Genomic DNA, 26,467 nt, shown 5'->3' on the forward strand with positions numbered 1-26,467 from the left:
GAGGATCACGTGCTTATGAGGATAAGGCATTTAATAATTAAATGCAACGTCAAAGCGAATAAAATAGTAAAACGACATCTTATTAAATGAATTAAAGAAATTTCCTTCGAACTACTTTAGAGAAAGATATTGTACATCATCAATCATCCAAAGAAAGGAACACATTTGCCAAAATTGTCTCTCTCTCTCTCTCTCTCTCTCTCTCTCTCTTACTCAAACACACACCACTGTGTGAAATTTACACAGAACGGCTCAGAAAACCAAGTCCGGCCCGTTTTCGTACACCCCTCCCAAAACAACCAGCGAGGTATCTCTGCAATTGCTTCGCATGAGAGGCAAAACATTTTGAAAATGTAATCTTATCAAATCTCTACCTCTAAGCTGCTTTCCGTCCCTGCAAACAAAATATTAAATCTCTATTTCACACACAATCATTCAAATAATATTACATTGTGCTGCTCGCAGCCACTTTCTCAGAAGACAACAAACATAAACAAAATAAAACAACCGTACTCCTTAGATTTACTGAGAATCGACAGAGGAAGGAGGGCTTGTGAGAAGCTTCCACCCCTGCGACCTCCCGCTACGGATGCGTCCCCCGGTGGGGTGAGACGCTGCCTGTCAATCACATTTGGGCACGCCCCTCCAGCAAGGCACGATTCAGTGCCTTTTTTGTCATTCTTATTTTAGTGTGCATACAAAGCCTTGCTTTAAATATGCACAGTATAAATACACACATACAAAGGCCATCTAAAAAAATGGGAGTGAAGTGAGAGGCGTAGGGAACTTCCAAAGGGAACACTAAATTAGAAGTGGGAATTTTTATTATATATTACGTTGTAAGTTCTCGAGGCGCTCCTTTCTATTAACTTCAATAGTAAGGGTGGCTGGTCGAGTATATTAATAGATAAACCGGTTGAGCAGGAACGGCTCGGAATCGGTCGTATTGCTTTTGATGTTTGGGAATAGGACCTTGCACTTTTACAGTTCATTGGACAAACATATCAGGATATAGGACTTCATAAGACCTCAGTCTCCGAAGAAATCTGCAAATAATACTTCCCACTTGTCCCATATTCGCAGTTGACCGACAGCTCCTTGATTTTCTCGAAATAAAGCCACCGTCCATGCGGATATAAATACAATTTTACATTTCGTGTTTGGTCGATCCCCCGCCTGTGTGGAGACTGCCACTGTCTTTTTCCCATGGCACCAATGCGTCCAGAGCGCCGTGCATGTGCGCGCAACCGTGTTCGTGTTTATTGCAGTTTCAGGTAGCTGGGAGTGGAGTAGTTGAACATTAGAAAGTCCAGTTTGTAAAGTTGGTAAAGTTGACCCTGCTGCCACGAACTGATGTTGTTGAAAAACATAGCTGCCATTTGGTCGGTGGTGCGGGTGGATTTGGCGAACGTCGGGAAGCGCAACGAGTCACCCACCCCCGCCAGCTTCAACACGTAGTTGGCGTCTTCTTCCAGACTCTCGTATTTGCCCACCAGGTCGTAGTGGATGTGGCAGGGGTGGCAAAGTGAGTAAACCGTCTGCCAGTGTTCGTTCAGCGGAGCTTCTCTTTGCGTCGTCGGGTCCACCAGGTAATCTGCAAATTCTTGGAACTTGACGTCGGTGCCGCTCTGCAGCGCCTCGGCCGTGGCGTTCTTACGGTAGCGCCTCACGATCTTCGTCCCATAGCGCTTGTGAAAGGAGGTGTTGTAGCGCAGCGTGAACTTGTTGCGGTAAGCAGAAACCAACCTCTCGAAGGGCTCGCGCACGAAGAGGAACTTGAGGTAGCTCTTGAGGCGATGGTTGATTTCAGGGATGCTGTACTGGTTGAGGGTCTTGAGATTGGAGGGGACGTGGGCCTCGTTGGACGGAATCTCCATGGGGTCGCTGTACTTCCCCCGGCCACTCAGCACCATCATGACCCTCTTCCAGTTGGTGCAGGCCACTTTTGGCACGTAGCAGTAGATGAGCTCGTGCTCCTCATCCACCACCAGGTGTTTGAGGTCATTGGGGGTCAAGACACGTCTCTTGCGACTGGACGCGCTGTGGGCGCGGCATGTGTCCACTACCTGATCTCGCCGGGCCTGATGCAACACCGCTGCCGCGGAGAACTCGGCCTGGGGAAGAAAGGATCGAGAAGTTATTTTAACATCAAAACCTTACAGGAAAATATTTATTGTGTGTCTGCTGTGATCTGATTTTTAGGTTGGAGTGTTTCATTTTGTAGCATCGTACTTATATTAGTGTTGGTGTGTTTTAATAAAGTGCAAAATAATAGAAAACATGACACAACATTTCAAATTGACGAATTATAAAGTCCTGTGGGATCAGATTGCGATAAATTTGGCCACACGGTTATGCAGTATTGTGCAGAAACATTTGTCCAAGATGGCAGAGAGATCTTTTTTTGTAAAATACCAACTAATAATTGGTAATTAATAATTGCAGTTGGTTTAAATTGTAGTTGTCTGCTTAGTATAATAGCATGTTGTTATCATAGCGTCGAACATCAAACTCCATCGGAATGCATTGCATGTTGAATTCATTGTGCTTCCCACACACACTTATGTGTGTAGCACCTAAATTTAGCGTCAGCTAGTTTATTTTTTCCGGTGCAACAGTGAAAGTCCACCACATCTATTTTTCACCAGTATACCGTAACACTCGTCCCTGTGAAGCCGTGTTTATGGAGTGGGTGTCTGCGAACGAGGGCATTTTGGAAGCTGTGCTTTGTATTGTTGTCACATTTAAGAGCGATTTTAAAAGCCTAAACTCCTGACACTCCATAAGAAAAGCAGCATCTCGCCACATCAAACAAACCCGAGACTTGTGAAAGTTCTGCTAACTGCCCGAAGGGAATTTTGCCGTGTTGTGTCGACTCTTCCGTCAGTCTCCTCAATAGATGCCAAAAATGAAAGGTCAGCCTTACAGGTCAGTGGTGAATTTATGCAGACTAACAATGCAGAATTTAGCATCACTTCAAGAGGTTTTCCACTCATAGACTTAACTTAATTCTCAGACCCGATGAGGAATAGAACGGTGGCGTTTTAATAAAACGAGCAATATTGATGTTTGTGCGGTGAAGGTCACATCTTAAATTACATTTCAAGTTTGAGTTTATCGACTTTTATTTTCTAACTCGACAGGTTTGACTGCGTTTCAAGTTTGTGCATGCTGGATGCAATCTAATGTTGAAAAAGAATGAAGCGCACATACACGGCTCCAAAATCATTAGTCAAACCCACGCCCACCCACCCACTCTCTCTCTCTCTCTCTCTCTCTCTTTCTCTCTCTCTCTCTCTCTACACACCCACTCTCGTCAGTTTGGGCGCTCTGTTCCAGTGGAATTTTCCCAGAGGTTTTTTGGCCAGTATCTGTACTGACAGTTTATTACATTGTTATTATAAAGCGCCATTTGTCGCCCTCACGGCAGATGATTTGATAAGAAAAACCAAACCCTGTCTCAGCAGATACAGAACATGAGCTTACTCAATCAAACAATATTTCTGTCATAATTTACTCTCGATATGATGTCGTTTTTTCTGTGGCACAAAATAGGAGACATCGGGAAGCATGTTTTACATGAGGTGAAAGAGATTGGGGACAGAAACCTATGAGCTCTAGGAAGACCAAGGCTACTATACATTTCTGTTTATTGAAATCAAATCAAAATTGGCCTGAATATTTTAACTACAATAACCTGATATAAAGGAAGGTCACTAAATGTATTAACTTAAATTAAATAAAAGCTCAATTAATCTTATACAACAAATAAAAGAAAAATTACAAAAGCACATGACAAAATGACTAAACAATGAACTAAAATTGACATACAATATGAAAATAAAAGATAATATTGATAACACTACTATAACGGTGAAAATAAAATGAACTCTGAAGAAGACACGATTATTTACACCATCATGAAGTATACACAGAAACGTTTATTTTAAAGATTTATAATTTATCGTTAACAGTAATCTCATTAGATTTTGTAATATTTCTGCAGCTTTTCATTTTTGGATGCACGACCTCTTTTCATTTACACAGAGGAGGTGTATCGAGCAGCGGTTCTCCATCTCGTCCGTTGAAGATAATGAATCATGATCTTAATTGAATAATCTCTCTCTTCTTAAAATGACCATCGCTGTACCCACAGCTCTCATCAGCAGAGAGTCATTTCAAAACACTGAGAGCATTTCTGGGAAGCATACGTATATAGCTAATGATATAGCGTCCATTCCAGTGCCTTCAAAGACATAAGGACTTGGGTAATAGAAAACTTTAAGATAAAAGCTTGAGCTGATACTGGCTCTCCACTCTATTATACAGGGGTAAAGAGAGGGGAAATTAGGTCATGAGGGGTAGAAATGGAGGTGAATAGCGATAAAAAGGTGAATGTGAGGTCAATTAAGATTTGATGGGTTCTTTTCTCTAGCACTAAAAGACCACTGCAGGTATCCATGCTATAGCTGGTCATTATCTAATGCGGTCAGAACATTTTGGACCATCAAAAGAAATCTACTAGTTGTGCGTGACATCTTAAGGTGGTCGAACTAGTTCTCGAGTGAGTTGCCTTTCAGCACACACACCTTTTACTTTGGGTAACCACCTGTCATAACATGTTTCTGTCATTCAGCATTACAAATGTTCACATGGTGCTTTGTCGGTAGATGCCAAAAGCAAAGACATTCCAAAACGCTCGGCAACCTTCCCTCCTCTGCAATTAGATTCCATTCGCCTTATACTGCCAATGCACCGCACAGAAACACAAACAAATGCAAATCATACCAGAGCCTTTCCCCTTCTTTTTGTCCCATAACCTTTCCCATTAACAGTTAAACCTTCCTGCACAAGTTTATTCATCCATTTTACTTATGAGGAGACGCACAGGGATGCGTCACTGTTCTATGGCACGAATATCAACACACATGGTAAATTAAAATGTGTGATTAAAAATTTGTTTCACAATACGCTTTTAAATACATTGTTCTGTTGCTATAATTTGATTTGATAAACATGCTCTGAAAAGCACAGCTGGCAGCAGCCCCTGGTATTAGTCAATATGTTACAACAAAGCATTGAATGTGTTTGTGTGCGTGTTACACCAAAGACATTCGGTGTACATGACTCTCCTGAAATAGGCTTCAAAACGCCGCTAATACCAAACACAAACAGCACCCGAGGAAAAAGCATAAATATAAAAAATTCTAAACCCTGCTTTGGGTTCGAGAGCGCTTACAACGCACTGTAAATTTTGGGCTTTCTGGGAGACTCATTCTGGGTCGTGATGGAGCTTATGAGTTGACCCTGTGACCGTGATTACCTCGGACCCCTGCTCTTCTAAACGAAAGATGAATAATTAAAGAACGTCGCCCCCCCCCCCCCCCTTTTCTTCTACTTCCTTCCGTCTTTCCCCGTGCTGAGATTTATAATCCATTTCTATAAACTCAGACCGTGTGAGATTAGCACACTCAAAGGTGTGAAGTTTAACTCGAGGAATAAATCTGATTCTGAAATCTGCAATAAAGCGAACAGATGGGGACGGGGGGTGAAATGTTCTGATTTGATTAGGCTGTGTTGACTGTTGATTATATCATATATTTTACATTACATTATTTAAGAAATATATTGATAATTTAAATGCAAAAATAATACGCACTATGTAGGAATGAATATACCGCCAACCAGACAGTATAACGCAATAAAACACTGGTGATCTGGTGGTCTTGCTTCATCTCAATGACTGTATTATCCTTCCTGTTTAATGTATGGCATAAATAAATCAGAATAAACCTCTTTTAAATTCGGTTATGAAGAAAAAACCTAGATAAAATGCATATTACATAAATAGTAAGAGTGTGCTATTTTGAACATGCCCTTGAAAAGCACTTCATTCATTTCAATTGAAGTCTACACAGAAACTCAAGCTCTCAGGAAACTCGAGGAAAACTGCTCCAGCACGGAAAGTCGATGCTTATCGTGCTTGCGCTATACTCGCGCCGTTGCCGTGGCGATGATGACTCATGCCCGGTGAGCAGCTGCGGTTGCGATCGGACAGCGAGCCCAGCTGAGCACTGCGCTACTTTGAGCTGTCTGTGTTTGCTCTATAAACACCGAACGGGATGCCAAGTCTCTGAATGCCGCACTGCGAGACAGTTAATACCACTGTGTGCTCTGTGGATGTCCCGTACGCGCGTGTCCCTATAAAGGTGTCCTTGTGCGTCTGGTCTCCTCGCGCTTGACAGATCTGTTGTCTATCTGTTAAAGCGGCGGGCTTGATTTAGTGCTGCCGCAGTCAAATTGATCTGGTGTCAATGAGAGGAGGAGAGAGAGAGGGAGGATGCCAGCACTGATCTCGAACACGGGATCAACTTTTCCGAGCTGATGCAACTTTTCCGGTCGCGGGGCCACACAGCACAATGACCTCGTGTACGCCGTTGTATATGATGTCATTCGAGTGTTGCATCAACACGATGATCATTTATGTAATCCAATTCCTGTGCTCTGTAGATTTCTGTTTGAAGTACTGAACACACCCATAGGCCTATGTATCAACTTTAGGGAGTAACATGAGTTACTCATCCTACACTTAGCGGTATGAATGAATGAGATCTCGAATTGTGTATCTTGGTGAGCAGATGCTCTTCCAAGCAGTCCGTTCTGGTGATACGATGATTCGTAACACAGTGAACAGAGTGTTTAGAGAGTGAAAGGCCCTGGAAGTTTCCACTGCTACTGACCAACACCGCCAATGTGCCCTTTCTCCTGCCCGGGCATGCACATAAACACAGAGAGAGAGAGAGAGAGAGAGAGAGATACTTATGCTGCATTGACAGGTTACAAAAAAGCGTGGGGGAAATTATGCTGCGTGTCCTGAAGAACTGAATAATTTACGACATTGAGATCTCTAATATATCTATTTCTCCTAGACATCAATGAGTTGAAACTTTAGCATAAATCTCTTTGAATCTCTATTTCTCTTGGGAAAAAGAAACCCATGAATCTCACAAATCTCCATTACAGTTTTAGAAGAGATCTTAACAATGCCATAAACGGAGCTCAGATTTGACTGTAACCAAAAGTTATTGAATTTTTCAATATGAACTTAAACATTTCTCATCAAATTTTCCCATCTCCAGATGATTATTCATTTCACAGCTCCATGCTCTCATATTTTAACTCTAGTATTTTCGTTAACATGCTAATAAGCTTGTTTCTTTTGCTCTACTAGACACACATCTCGGTTATTTGCGTTTTATTGGTTTCATTTAGCTTCGTTTTGGCCCTGAACGTGCATCGGGGCCCTATTAGAACAGACCTGCGACTGATATTAGACACACACGAGTAGCATGTACGGACACACACCCTTTTACCTCAACCCACACACCCGCAAAACCTGCCTAGAGAAAAACAAACAAAAACACGAGCGAGCGGGAGAAAGAAAGAAAGAAAGAGACTCAGAGGGAGAGGACGAGAGGAAGCGAGGGAGGGAGGAGGTGACAGGAAAAAGAGAGAGAGAGTGAGAGATCCTGGGAACTCGTGTCAAGCCGGTGATTTTCCACCTCTCGCACCTGAAAAGCATCTTAGAGTGAGTTATAGAGACGGATGACATAGAGGCGCTCAGTTCAGTGGGTTCACAAACTAATAGCAGAGCTGTGTGTGTGTGTTGAGAGAAACAGAAGACATGTGATGCTATGATTATAGATCTCCTGCGAGGAGTTCAACGTAATGAAAGGCTGCATAAACTTTCACCAGATTCCTTAAACGCACAAAGCCGGGTTGTTCAAGTTTTGCTTTTCAGTTTGTTTGTGTTTTCAAATATTTTGAATTGAAAATAAAACATTTTTATTTAGCTCATGTTTTGTGTTTGTATATTTGTCAACACAACACATCGAGTCTAAACAAGCCAAAAAGACATCAAGGAAGTTGATCAACATGATTATTCAAATTCTAGGCTCCGCTAGACATAAAACTAATATTTCCTGGCGTTTCTTATTAGGGGTTATTATAGTTTTGCCTTTTTTCTCATTTTCAAGACAAAGTTTCAGAATCTCTTGAGTTGAATTTCCAGAATAATTTAACATTTTTATGTCATTTTAATATAGAATTAAATGTTTACAATTTTAATTTACAATTCATTTAAGTTATTGATTTACGTATTCACTTAAGGGAAAACCTGCAACAGGAACATTTAAATACACCGCAAATAAAGTCCAGCCCAGCCAGATCAAACCTCATGTCTGTGAGCATCCAACACAATCTGAATATGTGAAAGCATGGATTTTTAAAGGCCAACCAACGTGATTTGGAGGCAGTCTGGTGTTGCGACAGAGAGATGAGAAAGCGATGACTATGTGTTTCCTCGGTTTGCTGGTTTGTGTGTCTGATACAGTTTGATAAGGTATATCTAGGCCTGTTTGATCTTGCATCGGCGGCTTATTTGTGTAATTGTTTTTGACATACGGGGTGTGTGCTCCCCTCAGGTGCTAGCCATCACACACACGTTGTGAAGAAATCAAACATCCGTGCTTAATGGAGAAGGACAGAGGAGCCTTAAATATAGTGAGATATGACAAGGGCAATGGCGCTCTTGGTCAGTTTTGTAAATTCCCATGATGCCTCTCTCGCTGATGTGTAGGACAGGCCTTTGATATCTGGATAATTCATTTCTGTAGAAAGCTTGCAGTTTGATATCAATGAAGCATCACCTTTGTTACAAAACCTTCCGAGCTACCTATTTAGACGCCACTTTTTTGTGCTATGTTTAGTCACTACAGTTTATATTTGCAACATAATTACGCTTTGGACAAATTATAAGGCAACACTTTGAACTTGAATCTTGAAATATATTGTGACAAATCCTGTCAAAATATTCAGCCAACGGCTGAGGCGTTATTCACATTGCAAGACAGCTCAGTGGGTTTTTGGAACAGGGCTTGTTTTGTGTTTCCCACAATGCACTCCTTCAAAGACCATAAGTTTTATAACACAATACATTGAGTCTAAACAAGCCAAATTAAAAGGCACCGAGTAACTTTATCTCGCAGTCATTTTTATTATCACGCAAATTGAAATTCCAAGCACCGCCATATGTAAAACTAAGCAACAAATCTCCTGGGGTCCTTGTTAGGGCCGAGATGGTAAAACTAACAACAAAGTGGAATTATTCAGCGATCGAGCAGGAGTTTCATTACACAGCGGGATCAGTAAAAGCCGAAAAGAGGCACATTACAGCCCGAATAAAGAGCTTTACTCAGGACGAACGGCCACTGAGAGAGCGAGAGAGAGTAATCTGCTATAATAATCTCTGTGTAATAGTTTTAGGACCTGTCACTATTCCTGGTGGAGTAATAAAAGAGGTGTTAGAAAAATGGCATCTCGATAGCGAGGAGAATGATTTTACAGCACGCTGTGAGTGTTTGAGATTGTTGGTGAAATGTTCACGATGACATCACATACACGTTGTGTACATACACGGTTGGGGTCTATTAAATGCACACATCAGCTGTGTCTGACTCAACACACACCACATGGGTGTTGCGTTCTGTGGGTCCGCAACTACTGTAACCGAATCTTCTGGTGTTGTGTTTCTATGTCTGATTCAGGGACTGGCTACTTTCACTGGTACACCTTAATTTAACTTGTGTGTGTGTGTGTGTGTGTGTGTGTGTGTGTGTGTGTGTGTGTTTAGAGGGGGGTATTGAAATTCACCAGATAAGCAACAGCCTTTCAAACTGTACCTTGTAAAAGTGTCTCAAAACTCAATGCAACTCTGTTTCCTCCCTGTGTATCAAATGGCTCACGAGTGGTAAAGCCAAAAAAGGTGCACGTTTCCAGAAATATGAATGGAACACTCATACATTCATGCTCTTGCATATGGAAAGCTCACTTATGGAAAGTCAAAATATACTGTACATTTATTCATACTGGCTTAGCATCCACCTAATGGAATTCATTCATTCGTGTGAATTTACATCAGAACAGCTGCGTGTGTGTGTGGTGTTAGACAGGCCCACCTACAAATTGTGTTCTGACATTTCCAAGAGCTCGACTTCATTTGCGCACAAGACGTTCTGACAGCCGTCTCAAGGTGAAAGAGTATTTGAGGGAAGGATGAAAGCAAACCATTAGAGCTACACCTTCTTTCCCATATAACGGGACGGTCAGTCGGGCGACAAAGATCTCTGGGTGTGCTATCGTTCACAAAAGGCTCAGGTGGACAGAAACAGGCAAGAAGGTGAGCGTGAGAACGACGGAGAGAGAGAGAGAAGCGAAATCAATCCTCGCTTTGTGGTTGAGCGGATCCGTTCAGCTGCGCTCTGAACACACGTTTTACATTGGAAATGATATGAGAGGCCTCTTATGCGTTTCCATAGTAACACGCTCAGGTGTTCTGCCGAAGGTCCAGAGGTTATTCTTTCCCGCTGACCTCAATGCAGACGACTTATATTATAATATTAAATCAGAATATGAGTTCTGTGGCTTTAAGTCTGTGTCTATTATGGTGTGATCCCAAAAGTCGATCAAATAAGCATTATACTGTGCATTTAAAATCTTTCTCTACTGGGTAAAATGGACTAAAAATAGAAATATGATGACTCATCTTGCACACAGTTATGCAAATTGCAAAATGCAATCTGGTGCATTATACATCTGCCATCTGACAAATAAAAGCGTGTACACCAAATCCACCGCACTGGTACCTGTGTAGGGTTGTACAGGTCCTGCAAGGCGTTTCTTGAGCCTTTCCGACAGCATCCCTCCACTGCAAATGGGTTGCGCCTCATGACTGCAACAAAACACAGAGAGGAGAACAGTTAAAAAGCCAATCAGAGACGGGCGGAGAGCAGAAGCGACCAGTCCCAAAGGAGCAGGTTTTGTTATGAAGCAATAATTTGTGCATGCAAAACTCTTTTCCAGGCATATACACACACCTGACATATCGTGTCTGTAACAGTAATGTGTTGTAATAGATAAATAATGTAAGCCAGGTAGCGCATGCGTGCAAACAGTCTCTATGCTGTAACTGACAGTAATAGTTTTCAGTTCTGAGTCCGTTGAGAGTGGCCGGCACTGCTGAAATAACACTACATGAAAGCTGATGACCGGCACTGCTAAAATGGTGCCATATGAAAGCAACCTCTGTGTCACAACGCCACAGCACTAAGACTGACAGATTTAGTACTACGTTTAGTCTCTCAGCAGGCTAGTCTTATGAGCGCCCGCGTAACATTATCTTGACTTATAGCGTTTGTTTCTGTTATGTTAATGCTCATATGTGTTCACACACACACAGAGAGCATTGTTTAAAGTGTGTTAATGTCCATAAGCTTACACGGTTCCCAGAGCGTCTGATGTCTGTTTAATCCAGCTAGAGGAATAGAAGGAAACAGAGACTTGTGGAAATGAGGGTGAGAATGACATTAAAATGGGAATAGAGAGATTAGCGGACCAGAAAAACACATGTTGGTCGCTAGCGTTTGTGTTTTGGGTCCACAGCGTGGGATGCAGGTTCGCTGGTGACTCCACAACAAGACTTCTTAAAGGGACACTGCACGCAAAATAAAGGTTTTCTCATCAAAACCTGTATATGACTCTTTCGTCCGTGGAACACAAAAGAAGATATTTTGAGAAATGCCATTGGGGGGGCCAATGTTGTTTGGTTTTCAACTTTTTTCCAAATAACGTCTTTTGTGTTCTGCAGAAGAAAGTCATACAGGTTTGGAATGATATGAGGGTGAGTAAATGAATTTCAAATGAATGAAACTATCCCTTTACTAGAGAGTCACCATTGAAACCCCTATATTGTCGCATCCTTACATCTATTACAACAGGAAACAATGTGCCACAAACACAATAAATGCCTGTGTTAGGTATTTGTTCACGCTACCTGAGGATGCACTAAATGGACACCACCTGTGTTCAGGTGTACGCTTTTGTTTTTATATGGGGGGCTATTAGAAACACACCTGCTCCAATTTCCTGTGCTGACAACACCATTGACAGTGCCACACCACCCTGACCTTGTGCTAACCCCCTTCATCAAACAGTTGGGCATTGTTTGAGACCAACCATTTAGAGGTGGGGGTTCTGAATACCAAGATGTAGGCCATAGGTATTGATGAAACGTCTTTCTGTTGATAGATGAGAGTCTCTGGCCATTTTTAATCTGTAGAGCAGGGAAACCGATGCCAGAAAAATAACCCGGTTTAATTTAATCCGGGGGGAAATCGGAGGACTAAATAAACGATGTGGGAATGTTTTATCCTTCTGAACTCCTCGAGAAATGCGCAGCCCAAGAATAACCATAAAAAATGAAAGGCGAACAAGATAATTATTGATGAGACAGAACACAGAGGTTACATTCGAAGAGAGAGAGATGCATACTTATAAATACTGGATTATTTGTTAACAAGCCCAGCTGAGATGACCTTGCGCTAAACTTTCCCAGCATGCTTGTTTCCTCCAAGCCTATGATCACACACAGCGACCATCCATCAGCCGAGGATTATGGTTTAGTGGAGGATTAGTCTGCCTCTGTCTAACATACTCTAAAACACATCACTTCCCGTATCACAGCTCAGAGCGGACAAACCCGTACATTACACTAAATCACACATAGGGCCACGTACAGGAAGAATAAAGATTATGATGATTACAGAGATTACAGAGCTCCGTTTGTGCATATGGCACAAAAACCTTTTACTGTTGCAAAGATATATTGTAACTTCTACTACATTTGAACACTCACCAAGTGCCAAATGAAAGTAAAATCTGACTTTGGCAGCCAAATACAAATTTTACAGAAAACTTGCTGGTTTAAATGATGAGAGGGATTAAACCGTCTACTGTTCTTTTTACATCAAGTTTATCCAGCGTTCATATGAAACCACGACTGAATAATTTTCTTCAAAATCCTCTTCATTCATCGCATTTCTCCCATTTAACGCAACAAGGCTTCAACCTTTTAATGGTTTGAATTAGGTTAAGCTTGATAGCTACAATGTGTTAGGCTAACTTCATTAAACACCAACAGATAAAATCAATTGTGTGTTTATGTGGACTGAGTTTGTTTACTGCTTGTTCCTTTAGCTTCTGGCATTTTCTCCTTTCTTATGTATTTATTCTTTCATTTATTAACAATCAATATCAGATTCAGATGTTTTTTATGGTAAGTCTTATTTTATTTAGTGCCTAACAACAGTACTCCAGTAGTTTGGTAGGGTTTGTGTGTGTGCGTGTGTGGACAAATATAATTATATTACAATAGGAAAATCTGTTATAGTGAATACAGTCTTAATAAAATGCTAAATCATGTTTCATTGAAAATGTATAAATGCAGAAAGGATTTCTGTGAGGGTCAGGATTAGGAAATATAAAATATCAGTAGTTCCTGAATGGAAAATCTGTGTAATGGTAGAAGTACAAGTGTGTTTAAGTGTGTGTGTGTGTGTGTGTGTGTGTGTGTGTGTGTGTGTGTGTGTGTGTGTGTGTGTGTGTGTGTGTGTGTGTGTACATATGACCTAATGAAAGAGCTGGTCTCGAGTCAGTATCTGTCTGTCTTAAGCTCTTTTGTCAGATTGTTTTTTTTCTGTTGCAACCCCATAATCCTCTTTTACAGATGTAAAAGAGAGTTAGCAATTACTAGACAGAGATTGTGTAGACGTGTGTTGTCTATTGTGTCTGAGTGTTTCCATTTCCTCCAAACTAGCTGAAAGATCGTGTCAGAAACCACAGCATGAAGACCGCAAGAGTTTCTTCACCCGTACATCTGGCTTTCCACTTATTAATACGTGTTTGTGTGTGTGTCATGTTCTCCAAACCGAATTCATCAGAGGGGAATGTGAGAGTGTTTGAGGGTGAATACTGTACAGCGGTCATATCTGTATCTGCTCCCAGACTGTAGATCAAGTGTGTCCGGAATGAATGAAATGATTCAGAGTTAAACAGCCGAGAGCGCCTCGATAAACCATGTGAGAAGGAAAATCGGTAATGGGATCTCTTCAACATCAAATGCTTTAGTCATGAGATGAAAGGGTGAGCAAATGCGGAATTTAACAAATGGATATGATTCTCATGAGAAAAAGTGATCCCATATGTCTCCTCTAGAGGTTTAGAAAATACGCAAACATATCTCATCAAATTCTCAAATTGCTATCCAATTCATTTATACTGTATGTCAATAATTGTCAATTGTCCCAATTCTTTGTATTTTGATTTTCATATATTGGCTTTATCTCTAGAGAAACATTTGAGATCAATATTATACTTAATGCAGCGATTTTAGCGGCATCTATTGGAGGGGTTGCAAATTGCAACCAATGGCTCGCTCCACCCCTTCTTTTTGAAGCACTATGGTGGCTGACACAGAACCAAGATGTCGTCACGTTTTTTGCTTCTTTGCCGAAGGGGATAACGTATTTACGAAACAAGCTCTGTAGAGCAGTTTGTCCGTTTAGGCCTACTGTAGAAACAATGTGGTGAATTCCATGCAAGGGGACCCGCGGTGTATGTAGATAAGAAATGGTTCATTCTAATGTAATAAAAACGTAATGCTTCATGATATAATGTCTTTATACACCTATGGAGATCATATTTTACATTTCTGTTGATAGATGCTCCAAAAATTACACACATCACCTTGAATTGAATTGATATTCTGAGCAATACTGTTTCCTTATAGCGCACACACACAACAGTGAATATGACTACCAACTGCATTATACCTCACTAGATGTCTGCTGTGTGTGTGTGTGTGTGTGTGTGTGTGTGTGTGTGTGTGTGTGTGTGTGTGTGTGTGTGTGTGTTATTTGTGAGGCTTTTTATGAGTGTGTCAGCATCCTGGCGACGTGATGCCGACACAGCACTCTAATTGCATACTGAACATGGCCACAAACACACACACACACACCACCACCAGCCCCAGCAAGAGTCTTCATTATCCTCACTCTTCCTTCAGACTATTACCTGTTGTTTTTTATCTTCACCTTTGAATTTCTGTCCTTGTACAGAATGAATGTACACAAACTCTATCACAAACACCCACTCTCTAATAGCGCTCTCTCTCTTGGGGCGATCCGAGCTGTCATTATTCGTTCCTCTTGTCCTTCCCTCGGCGTCTTCATCCATCCACATTGTCCCTCAGATCGCATTACATTTGAAACTACCCGACAAACGCGTCCCCTTCAAGAGAGACGGATACTTCACGTCGCTCAGGCGAGGATACGGCCATCACCGAAGTCCCTTTAATGCACTCTCTTGTGTGTGCTTTTCTTGCAAATATATTCTTTGTTCAAATGCTAATTGTCTGCCTACGGAGAAGGCGTTTTTGAGCTATGATGGGTGCCTTTTTAAAAAGTAGCCATCATAATTATGATGGCTTTAGAAATACCTTGTTTTGACCAGAATTGGTCAATATAATATATAAAGTCATATAATAGTATGTTAGCCTTTTTCCTTTTGCAAAGAAAGCAATCCCAAAATGCTTTGTGACCAAAACGGTGCTGAAAAACATTATTCGTTGTGTAATTATAAATAGACTATTTTATCAAATGTATGCGTGTGCTTTGTGTTTATTTGCCATTGACTTTGCAGCATGCCAACGAGGAACTAAAATCAAATGCAAATCGAGTTTCGCCTGCAAACAGAAGGAAGGGCTCAATTTAGTAGGAGGCAGAAGTAGGCAGCGAAGCATCTCACTATGTTTTGGAAGAGAGTCAGAGTTTAATGTTGTTTTTGTTTCTCTGTGAGAGTACGTACACCCACTCTCTCTCATCGTGGTTCGACTGGTTTGATCTGCATTGCAGGTGGTCGCAGGCTTATCTGCTTTTGTCCTGTAACTCAGGCCAAAAAAATTGCTTCACACCGAAACACATAGACATATAAACAATAATTTCACTTTAAATTGGGCCGTAATGGAATGTCAAGATAATACCATGTATGGCAAGATGCTACCAAAAATACACAGAATGCAGTTATTGTGCAAGCACATAAAAAACACGATTTCAAAAGCATTGCTTTACCTTACTCCATTGCACAACTGTAACCTATAGTAATGATTTGCTCAGATGCGATTACACCGAAAAAGCATTCCACAGAGACAAATATGTAAAGTAAGCTTCAATTTTCAGTTTCGAACAAAGATGGCGATGCATTTAAAGGTGACCTGTAAACACTTAGTGGAGTAAGTTCTTGGTCATTCATTTGTGCACTAACAGGTATTCTTTACACACTTTAACTTTAATATACACTCAGCAGTGTTTCATTAAGAGGATAATGAGAGTAGGGAAAGATTAAAATCAGACAAATTGATGTCTAATGACTTGCTGTTTGGGGCACGTCCTGCACACACAGCACTGTTTCTTTGTTATTTTTGCACAAACAAAGATAAGCCACTTTCCAAAATCTGGAAACGAAGTCCGGATGCTGGTCACTTGCGTTCGAGAGGAATTGTGTTTTTGTGTCCGCGTGTGTGGAAGCGCGAACCCCCTGCTGTGTGATAACACATTTGCAGGCTGGAGAGCCATCTGCCAATCAAGAACTCGACCCATCAAAACACAACACGGGAAACAGTCAAACAGTAGGCCTACATTCGGCCATATTTACAGACCACACACAGACAGTTTGTTTTTGTTGAGAGGTAATGATGGCAAGGTGGTTGCACATAATGAAAGATATGAACTCATAATTTAAAAACAATGTAGGAGACCTTTCACAGACACGCTTTGTAAATTTACAAGCCTGATGTCAAACCAACACGATCCAACCGGCATCCAGTGAGATCCTATTAAAGTCTAGGACTTTCTACATACATCTCCCCGCATGATGAAAATGCCTGCGAGAGTCTCGTACGTACATCATTACACTCCCTGACATCACGGATGATGCAATAAAGCTTAAAACTATCGGCGGGCTGTCAACAGCATTTCCAGGCCGTTGCTAAGCATCGCTCTGTGTGCCCATGTGGGAAATTAGCTAGTCGCGGAGTCAGAAGCAAAGCAAGTGCTTGTGTCAGCTGAAGAAGAGAGAGAAGAAAAAAGGAAAAGAAAGTTGATGTCCTCTCTGCAGTCATTGTTCACATCCCGATTCCCAACAATAACGTAATATGAAATAACAATAATATGAATCCCGGTAGTAATTTGTGTATCCTGGTTTGGAGGTGTTCATTTTATTTCTCAGTGACCGAAATCAGTAAAGATTGTTTTTGTCCTGTTTGGGGCTTGACAGTTACATTAACTATTCACTTTAACCTCCCTATTACATTTCTTTTTTATTTATGCTCTGCTTTTGATATCAGGTCATTGTGGACAGTTATGTAAGGAAACACAGTAAATAACCACATCTAACAGCGCCGGTGTGTGACATCAAGCTGGAGGCCTGGCAGATGGTTGGAGTTTGTTTGTGCCGGGGACTCTTGGAAATAAAATGATGTATAAGGGATCTGATAAACTCTCCAAAGTGTTTATGCACAATACGTTTTAGAGAGTGTTTGGGATAAATGTGTGAAAACACCCTTTAATGAAAACGCTTCTCTCTGAGCATAGTTATCTCACACCAGATTTACTGCCCCTATCTATGTACCGCCACAGTTTATGTATTTATAAAAACGAACCAGAAATACAATAAATCACTTTAAATTGCAGCTCTTAAAATGTAAATCAATCAATAAAATTAAATGGTTTTGTTACACTTAAAGAATTACGGTCATATTATAGTATAAATGGCATTTTAGAAGTAGTCCCCGGGGCTGTCGGGCTCCAGAATGTTAAAAAAAGACCATAAAGTGAGCCAAATGAAAAGAAAATTGAATGCACTGTGAGTTTCATTGGATTAAAGAATTGTAGTCCTTTTGGTAACTGATAGCTACTGTACTTTTGTGTTTTACATAAAAAAACATCCTGTTTTGAAACAATGTAGACTGGGTGCACTGTCCGTTCTAGCCACAAACTTTCCTTACTACTTCCCCTACGCTTGATTGTTTTTCAGGGATGTGTAGACGGCCGTCGCTGTGGTATTTTAAGTGCCTAGTAATTTTTTCCAACATCCTTTACTCTTTTGACAAAACTCAATCATTGTTAGCAATACATTTAAATGACTGTGTGTTATTTAAAGATGAAACAGATAGAAATGTGTACGTTCAGGCAAGATCATTTATAGCTACGAATGTTCTTTAATTCTCCGCACTTTCCAGTCTCTATTTATATCTATGCTAGGTCAGAGTTTCTCCTCTCTAAAACGTGCTTTTACCACAAACCTCTAAATTTTTACGGCACACCCTTAAGGGAGGAAAGAGTGGAGAAAAAGGAGAAGAGGAGAAAGAAACGTGTGGAGAAATGGACGCGAGGGAAAAAGAGACGAGATGAGGAAAGGTCAACCAATAGACAAAAACACAAAGAAGGGAAACCAAATAGCAACCGGTGAACTTCAGACGCACAGATGACGAATCTAAACCTCTCTGTCGGGTGGGACGACAGCTTCAGAGCTCTATAATCAGAAGGACCCGGTGTAGGTCTAATGTTTGGTTAGATATGGAGAAGCAAACAGCCGTCAGCCAGATGCTCAAAGAGCAAACCACACAACACTTCAGCAACAGTGTCGCTTCTGTCATCATCACCTCTGTGCTGTTTACAAAGTCTCTCTCTCTTTTCTTTTAAAGTGTCAAAACAACTCAATGCTCATCAGTGTTACGAGAGGATACTGTGAACTGCATTTATGTTTTCTATACACAGTGAGACATGTGCTTAACATCTGACTTTGTTATACCTTTGTTTTTACATTCGTGCACCATTTAGCATCGAAACACTTTTGTGTACAAGCTTGCGAGTTATTGTGCAACCTCATGAAACTTACACACAGGGTGGCGTAAGGAGAAGATTCATCTTCTGGAGATCCACACTCTAATGCTCTCGTCTGTAATTTTCAAGTGATTTCAAGGCTCTAATGGGCATTTTATTAGCGTTGGATCTATACTCGGCAGGAAGGAAGATCTCCCGAAGCGGAACTGAGTATCCATTACTCCAGTATGTACTACAACACAAGTTGTGCTCACCAATCTAACAACCCCTTTCCCAGAAACATACTGTAGTGTAATACTTGTGTAACGTCATCAACTAGATTGCTGAACCAACTTGGCGACAGAGTTACTACCATTGAAACAGTCGTAACTACATTAATGTCCCCAACGATGCACCGTACCATTGGTGGTTAACCAGCGAGTTATGTCGTTGTTCGGGAAATTGTTTTTCATTAACTTTCTCCTTCATGATCATTTTTTTCTCATTTCTGCAGCTTGTCCAATTTTAAAATGTTTGTTAACATCTATGGCAGATCTTAGCAAATCTTCACTGTCTTTCCGAGACCTCGTATGTCCAAATTCGCTGTTCTTCAGGCAATGGAAAAAACGCTACTTTCTAAATGAATTACTGTGTAGTCAAAGTTGACAAGCCATTTTTTTATTGCTTAGATATTTGCAAAACCCAGTGACGAACATAAAGGGAGACTTATAATAATGATTTATGCCAACAAATAAAAATCAGAAATTATGGAGATGCAGGGTTTCAGAAGGACAGCAGCGAAATAATACAGAGCCACAAAACTGAACAGCAGTCAACAGTGAGGCTTCATAAAACGGAGCCTTATTTTCATTAACAATTTCGAACGCGATGAGACTTTGGTCAATGGCTTCCTTTTATGTGGCAAGATTGACAGAATGATCAGCTTTATGAACGGCGAACATTCAGTTTAAAGCAATGAACTGCTGTGCGGTGTGAGCAGCGAGTCTATTTTGGCTCTTTGTTGTGTATTACTGTTTGCAGCATGCACAGAAAATCAGGCCCATAAATCACCCGCTACCCCTTACCAAAAACCCTAGTAAGGGACACTGAGACTGTTGCCATGACAACATGGACAGGGAAGCACATTAATGGGGTGTCTTAATGTCACAGCCAAGGGCACACTTTTAAAATTCCCCGCAGGAATCTGGTTTAATTGGAAAAGCAAACAACACATTAAGGAAAATGGTCGGATAGCACTCGACAAAAAAAGTTCTTAATAACCAGACTTTGTCAATTGTCGACCCGGGACAATTAGCTTTGTACAGCACTACTATACACTCAAACACACACCTCCACATGCACTCTATACTGTTCTCTAAATATCTCAGTATACATTCCTGCTATAAGTTCTCTTCCCTTTTTTGTAAGCATCAATGCATCAGACAATACGGTGCTGACAGTTACAGAAATACACACACGCCACAAAATTACAGACTGAGAGATGCTGGACAGTGGGGCGGTACACGCCGTACCACATAAGCACTGTGTAGGAGACTGGAGATTCCTAAAAGAGAGATCTCATGTCCACACACAACAGAAAAGCATGCACACCCCCCACACGCGTGAACACCTGTTTAAACTCACACCCCTTTCCCCCCAAACACACATCACACACACTGTTTCCATGGTAATCGCTTATTACACCCTGTGAAATTAGTTTTTTCTCATCTCACTTGGATTTCTCATAGCCCCTCTCATAGGCTTCTACCTTCAGCCCAAAGGCCACTGATTTCAATAAGGCAACAAACTTTGCACACACACACGCTCACAGTCATGCACGCACATGCTTGTGTAAAATAACTAGTGTTTGCTGAGCACCGGTGGATGGTGATGGATACTGTAACACACCCCTTTGGTTAGCAACAGTCATTTTGTAAAAGCAAAGAAAGTCAGGACAAGCCAAACACACATCTATACAAACACACGGACCTACGCACATAAACACTTGAACAATGTTTTCATATTAAAAACCATGATTCACTTTTCAAGGCGTAATTAATTCTAAACACCTCCCCAGACTCGCTCTGTGTGAATGCGAAAACCTCTGAGCTTTTCCTAGAGAAGTGAAGGTTATGAAGAACAAAAACTGCATTTTGCCAATAGAAAGTTAAGCCGTTTAAGGACTATTAAGATCACGACTCAAACCCCCAGATTCTCATTACTTCTTATTTATTCATTGCAATAATAGGATTTACTTTGTATCAAATGTTATTGTATCAAAATCATCCTATTGACACAATAGTTTTGTGGTAAATTAAAATACTATATAAATATTTATAATTCCATGTCATGAATATTATTACAACAAACTCTATTATGCTTCACATTTAAAATATAATGATTTATGATGGCCTTGAGGGCAACATAAAAACAACATGCAATTAATAATACTTAATATATAAATTTAATATAATTAATATGAATGTAATCTATTTTGGCATATTCATATTTACACTAAAATATAAATAACAATTGTATAATACTTTTAAATAAAAATTAATCAATTAAAGATGATTCATATATTTTACAATATTTTACAAGTAATTACACTTAGGTATAAATAATATTTGAATAATACTAAATATATCAATATAAGGAAACATCAATATAAAAAATGTAATCTATTTTGGCCTACATAATTATTTATTAAATCATTATTTATATATTATCATATATCATATTTACAATAATTAAGATACAGAATAATTTCAATATATAAGTAATATCATATTTTGCAACAATGAGACTAACGGAGGGGTTTTAAATTGTCACTCAAATGTAATGAAAAGTCAAAAACTAACTGGTTCAAAAATAGGCTTCATTTTCCCCATTACTCATTAAATTTGACATAAGAAGTCCACTAAATACCTTCAGAGGACACAAACAGATCCCGGGATAAAGGCATCTCCTGACGTAGGTCTTTAAAAAGTTTACTTCTCTCGTATTATTCTCACAAATGCTTCTCCTAATTAGGTTTCCATGTGCATTCCATCACTAACCAAAAATGTGGCCTCTCCCCATCGTCATGGCAAGCAGCATAAATAATGGCAGAATTTGGTAGGGTCCCACTTTTCTCATTATCAGCCTGTGCTTGCGCAGTCACACAGCAAGATCAATGCTTACTGTATCAATACATTCTCCAGCGAAACATCGGCTTCAGCATACACTGACACCCAATGCACTGCATAATGACTGCAGCAGGCACACTGACAAGTGGCTAATGAGCACACACACACACGTGCACTCATTTTATATGCCTGAAGGAAAGATAGATCGCAAATGAGATCCCTTTGATGTTTCAGCGGTTTCTTATAGACAGCATTAAGATACCATTGAGTCCAATTAAGCAATTAAATATACAGTCTCTTGCTTCTCAGGATTTTCTCCTGAACCAAAGAAAAGACCTCAAAGATGCCACACACTGCTCAGATTCTGAAGTCTGCATTTGAAAGTTAAGAGTTACAACATAAACACAGACTAGACTAATTGTTTTTTTATGCGCTATGTTAGCCATGTAAATGCTACATACTAACGTCATTTGTGTCTGATTTTATTTCTCCTTCTAGAAATATATGTAACCAACTCCTGTTGCTCCAATGTTTTTCAAATGTGGCATGTTTATATTATCGATATGTACATTTATTGTATAGAAATCTAGAACATAGTATAAAAAAAGATGCAACATATCAATGTTTGCAGCACATCTATGTTAAAGAGGTTGTTTTACAAAACAATACAAAAGCAAGTTTGTGTGTGAAGCGTTTGTTTGCATTTATATTAACCTAAAGTAACTTTCACAGAGGTATATAGTAAGGAGGGCAGTAATGTATTCACAGGAACCACTGTCCTGACATTTCTCACCAATAAAATGTTCATGGTTGTGCACAATTATTAAATAATCACAAACTCAACGTCACAATCAATAACATTTATTTCATTGTTTACTATCCATCTCCAAAAAAAGGAAAGTTCGGGTCTGAGATAAAATCGTTCATGCACAGACATCCCTTCATTCCACCCAGAGATGGGGGTTGCTGGCATCCAGATGTTGGACCTGGCAAATGACACTTTTGCTATTTTCCCCCATTAAGATGTAACTCCTCCCACTACAGACAGCACAAGCTGAGCTTAATGAGCTTAATAGGCTGACTTATAAACCGCAAACATCTGCACACCTTTTATCTCACACACATGGCTGTAAAGCACGGCACTGGGAATTACTTTAACAATTAACCATCAGACCGAGAGAGAGAGAGAGAGAGAGAGAGAGAGAGAGAGAGAGAGAGAGAGAGAGGAAGGGCGAAAGAGAGGGTGCGAGAGAGAGAGAGACAGAAAGCATTTGTGTGTCTGTCTGCAGCCGTGCCTTTGGACATAAATAATGAAACAAGGAAGTCATTCATGTATTTCAGATATGCTGGGCGTCCTTCAATCGACATTTCTGATACAAATATATTGGGATATCCGATGAATTTGCGAGTATGAAAGGTGTGTGTGTGTTTGCATTTGTTTTAGCCCAAAAGCATGAATTAGTGCATGTAAGTGTGTGTCAGCTGCAAAATTCAATTTGTTTCGGCACACGGATATCAAGCAAATTAGTCTGGTGGGCTCCAGTGGCACAAGCTATTCCCATAACAACTGTCTAGCTGGCGCATAAGCCAAACAAAGAGAATACTGATCTCTTTAAATGTATGTTAACAAATACTATTATTGATGTGAAAATGCATAACAAAAACGTTTATTCTCCAGATGAATTCCAGTGTGCAGATTGAGCACGTGGATGTTTGTAAACTGATGGTAGAGATTGGTAAACACCTGGCCCGATCACACAAACAGGATATCCTGCATATGCACTTCTGAAAAAAACACACCATGAGCTCACAACTGAGACGCACGCGTCTACATATCTGATTTGATCTTTGAGATGGCATTTCTTTCTGGTTGACATGACCTTTCAGTCATGGAGATCAAATGGCGGGGCTTCTCAGCAGTGGAGGAATCCGAAGCAGAAAGGCTGGGAAAGTGAGCAAGACACAGAGAGTTAGAGGATCTTATCTGATTCTTTGGTCTACTGTTCTGAGTCTTCATCTCAGGCCTGAGTAACCAACCCTTAAGGAATGTTGAACTGCCCACAGACATTCCATATGTCCTTTCTCTTTGAACAACTCACTTTGTTTCCTTTCTGCTCATCTCTAACCCCCCTTTTTCTTTGTCTCTTATGTTTCTCCTTTCCATCCGGGTGCAGGGAAACATTGTATTCCTCGAGGTTGCTCAGTAATGTATCAGCTTTGTCTTAGATGTTTCTTATAATTCCATTATAAAGACAAAATCTTTTTTTTAAAACACTATAGAACAATATAATTCAGATCATTTCACCATTAAACAAATGTCTTCAAATCTCTAGCTCTGGGTTGCAGACTTCACTATCTCGGCTCAGTGCTGAGGTTCCTAGAGACATCATTGACTTTTTGCTTTTCCTCGTTCATCATAAACTCCCTGAAACATATGAGGTCAGCTATATGTCACTTAACTCCGGCTGTGTACCTGTGTTTTCTGGAGGATTTGTTTGAAGGTTAGAGTGCATAGTCGGGTCACACACACAGAGTGAGAGAAAGGGATAGACACATAAACACACTTACACATAATTAAGGAAACTGAAACACCTGTCAGTGTTAAACATAATGAAGACTGTCGTATTAAACTTTGTTTATAAGCATGTGTGATGCAGACTTCGCACAGATGCTTCTATAATGTGACGCCGTTGGTTATAGTGATCTGCCAAAATGCAATGGGACCTACACTTTCGCTAATATCAAACCAGGCTTAGTTCAACCAAAAACAAAAGAAAATTCTCACCCTCATGTCTTTTCAAACCTACACGAACAATATATTATTTAAACCACTGTATATTGAAACTGGAATATTAAAATATCTTATTTTGTGTTTAACATAAGAAACAATACGAAGTTATGAACGACATGAGGTGAACAAATGTTACCAGAATTTTTATGTAGGGTTGAACTGTCCATTTTATTTGATTTACTACTCCAAAGATCAATAAATAAAATTGTTTATTAATGTAATGATCCCACTAAACAATTATGTCGCAAAAAATAGCTTGTTTGCATAACGTTTGGCATGCAACTGATCACGTTATTGCGTATTGCACAAAGGCTCATGTCGTATGAGCTCATCCAAAGCTTTTTCGAGTATCCCGCGGATGAAGCAACAGGTCGGATGCGTCGGCACGTCAGGTCGCGTCCGAGGATGACACGGGCATTCCAGCGAACTGCTAGGAACCTTCACATGCTGGTGACGCCGATGAGTCACCCTTTTCGGAGGCATGCCACCGGTACCAAGTCGGTTTCCCACCACCGCACTTCTTCATTGTCTTTGTTTGGAGCTCCCATCCGCAGCGCATGGCCAATCCCCATAAAACAGGTGACTACATGCTTCGTTTAAGCAAAACGGAAAAGTCTTAAGGAAGGGGTGTAATTACACATCCTACATCAGTCTTTCATCAATCTATCGCGATCCTACATCTATATGCGCGACCCGCGTGCTGTTTCCGGGGCATAAAGATGAATGGAGTCGGTGTGATATCACAAAGAGTTAAGGAAAATAAATAAAATATTGCAAACGGTCAACGTTTTTATTGTAAAAAAATATTTTTGAAGAACAGATAGACTTTTCAAAAGATATTCAGAAAATATTTCTTCAAAAAATAAGTATTTATTTGTGTATTACACATATACCCAACATAGTAAGCTATATTCAACCATGCTGTTGTACATGGCACGATTACTGAATTGTAGATCCACTTAAAATACATTTCCCATCCAACCATCATGTTTTGATGTACAGTATAGATGTTTGTACAAGCACGTCGGCTCTTTGATCTCAAACATTTTAGCGACTGCTGTAGGCTACTGGCCACGGGAGACAAGAGGCTCCACGAGACAATGCCACCCCTCCTAACACAAACCAACACAACGGACCCTTAAACCCAAATCGTGCAGGCATTGAATACACACAAAAAACTGAACGAATATACATAGACTGTAGCCAGTTGGAGCTTAGGTGTGAGTCAGTACATCATTCAGTCTCCCTGCTAATCGATGCGCTGTTCAAAGACATCATTGATTATTAATTACACATTCTTCCACACCGAAACAGCGGTCAACACCATGTCAAAGACAAAAGAGCATCTCAAACCGACGGTGGCCGATCAAAGCCTCGAAAATGAAACCATCACGAAGTCCTACCTGGTTGGAACATACTTTGGAAGTAGAAGATGACCAGAATAAAAGATCCTAAACAAGTGGCCAGCACCATCCGGCAGATCCTACTCATCCTCATGAGGTCCAGTAGCATCTGTTTCATGGCTGGGCACGGAGAGACGGAGGGACGGGGGCTGCCTGCCGAGCCCCGTACAGCGGGTTTGTGTTTGATGCTGATGGTGGCTCTCGCTGCTGCCGTCTGCGTCCGTGTCTCAATGAGCTCAGCGCAGCTCCCTGGAGTGCGCTACCTTCCTCCGCACACTAGACTACCGGAGACTACAGCTGGGAGACTCCGCCCCCTTGCCGGGGTCTTTATATACACTATATTATGGGTCTCAAACTCGGTTCCTGGAGGGC

The 26,467-nt window shown here is 40.6% G+C and overlaps 1 protein-coding gene across 2 annotated transcripts; it reads right to left on the minus strand.

Annotated features, from left to right (window-relative positions):
* Positions 1-26,345, minus strand: chst11 (carbohydrate (chondroitin 4) sulfotransferase 11). Of its 2 annotated transcripts, none has more exons than XM_079454996.1 (3): positions 26,096-26,345; positions 10,704-10,789; positions 1-2,114 (listed from the first exon to the last, which is right to left on the minus strand). In XM_079454996.1, the coding sequence occupies exons 1-3, from the start codon at positions 26,211-26,213 to the stop codon at positions 1,260-1,262; spliced, it is 1,059 nt and encodes a 352-aa protein (XP_079311122.1). In that variant the 5' UTR covers positions 26,214-26,345; the 3' UTR covers positions 1-1,259. The 2 variants fall into 2 exon arrangements, with proteins under 2 accessions (XP_079311122.1, XP_079311123.1); XM_079454997.1 differs by having other exon boundaries at positions 8-2,114; positions 26,111-26,327.
* Positions 26,346-26,467: the final 122 nt, after the last annotated feature.

Source organism: Barbatula barbatula (genome assembly GCF_947034865.1).
Source record: "Barbatula barbatula genome assembly, chromosome: 4".
Lineage (NCBI taxonomy): Eukaryota > Metazoa > Chordata > Actinopteri > Cypriniformes > Nemacheilidae > Barbatula > Barbatula barbatula.

Coding starts and splice junctions, on each gene's coding strand:
- chst11 (XM_079454996.1), bottom strand. CDS start 26,213: ATGAAACAGATGCTACTGGACCTCATGAGGATGAGTAGGATCTGCCGG. Junction 10,790..26,095: donor CCAAAGTATGTTCCAACCAG/GTAGGACTTCGT, acceptor GTTTTGTTGCAG/TCATGAGGCGCAACCCATTT. Junction 2,115..10,703: donor ACCTGTACAACCCTACACAG/GTACCAGTGCGG, acceptor TTTCTTCCCCAG/GCCGAGTTCTCCGCGGCAGC.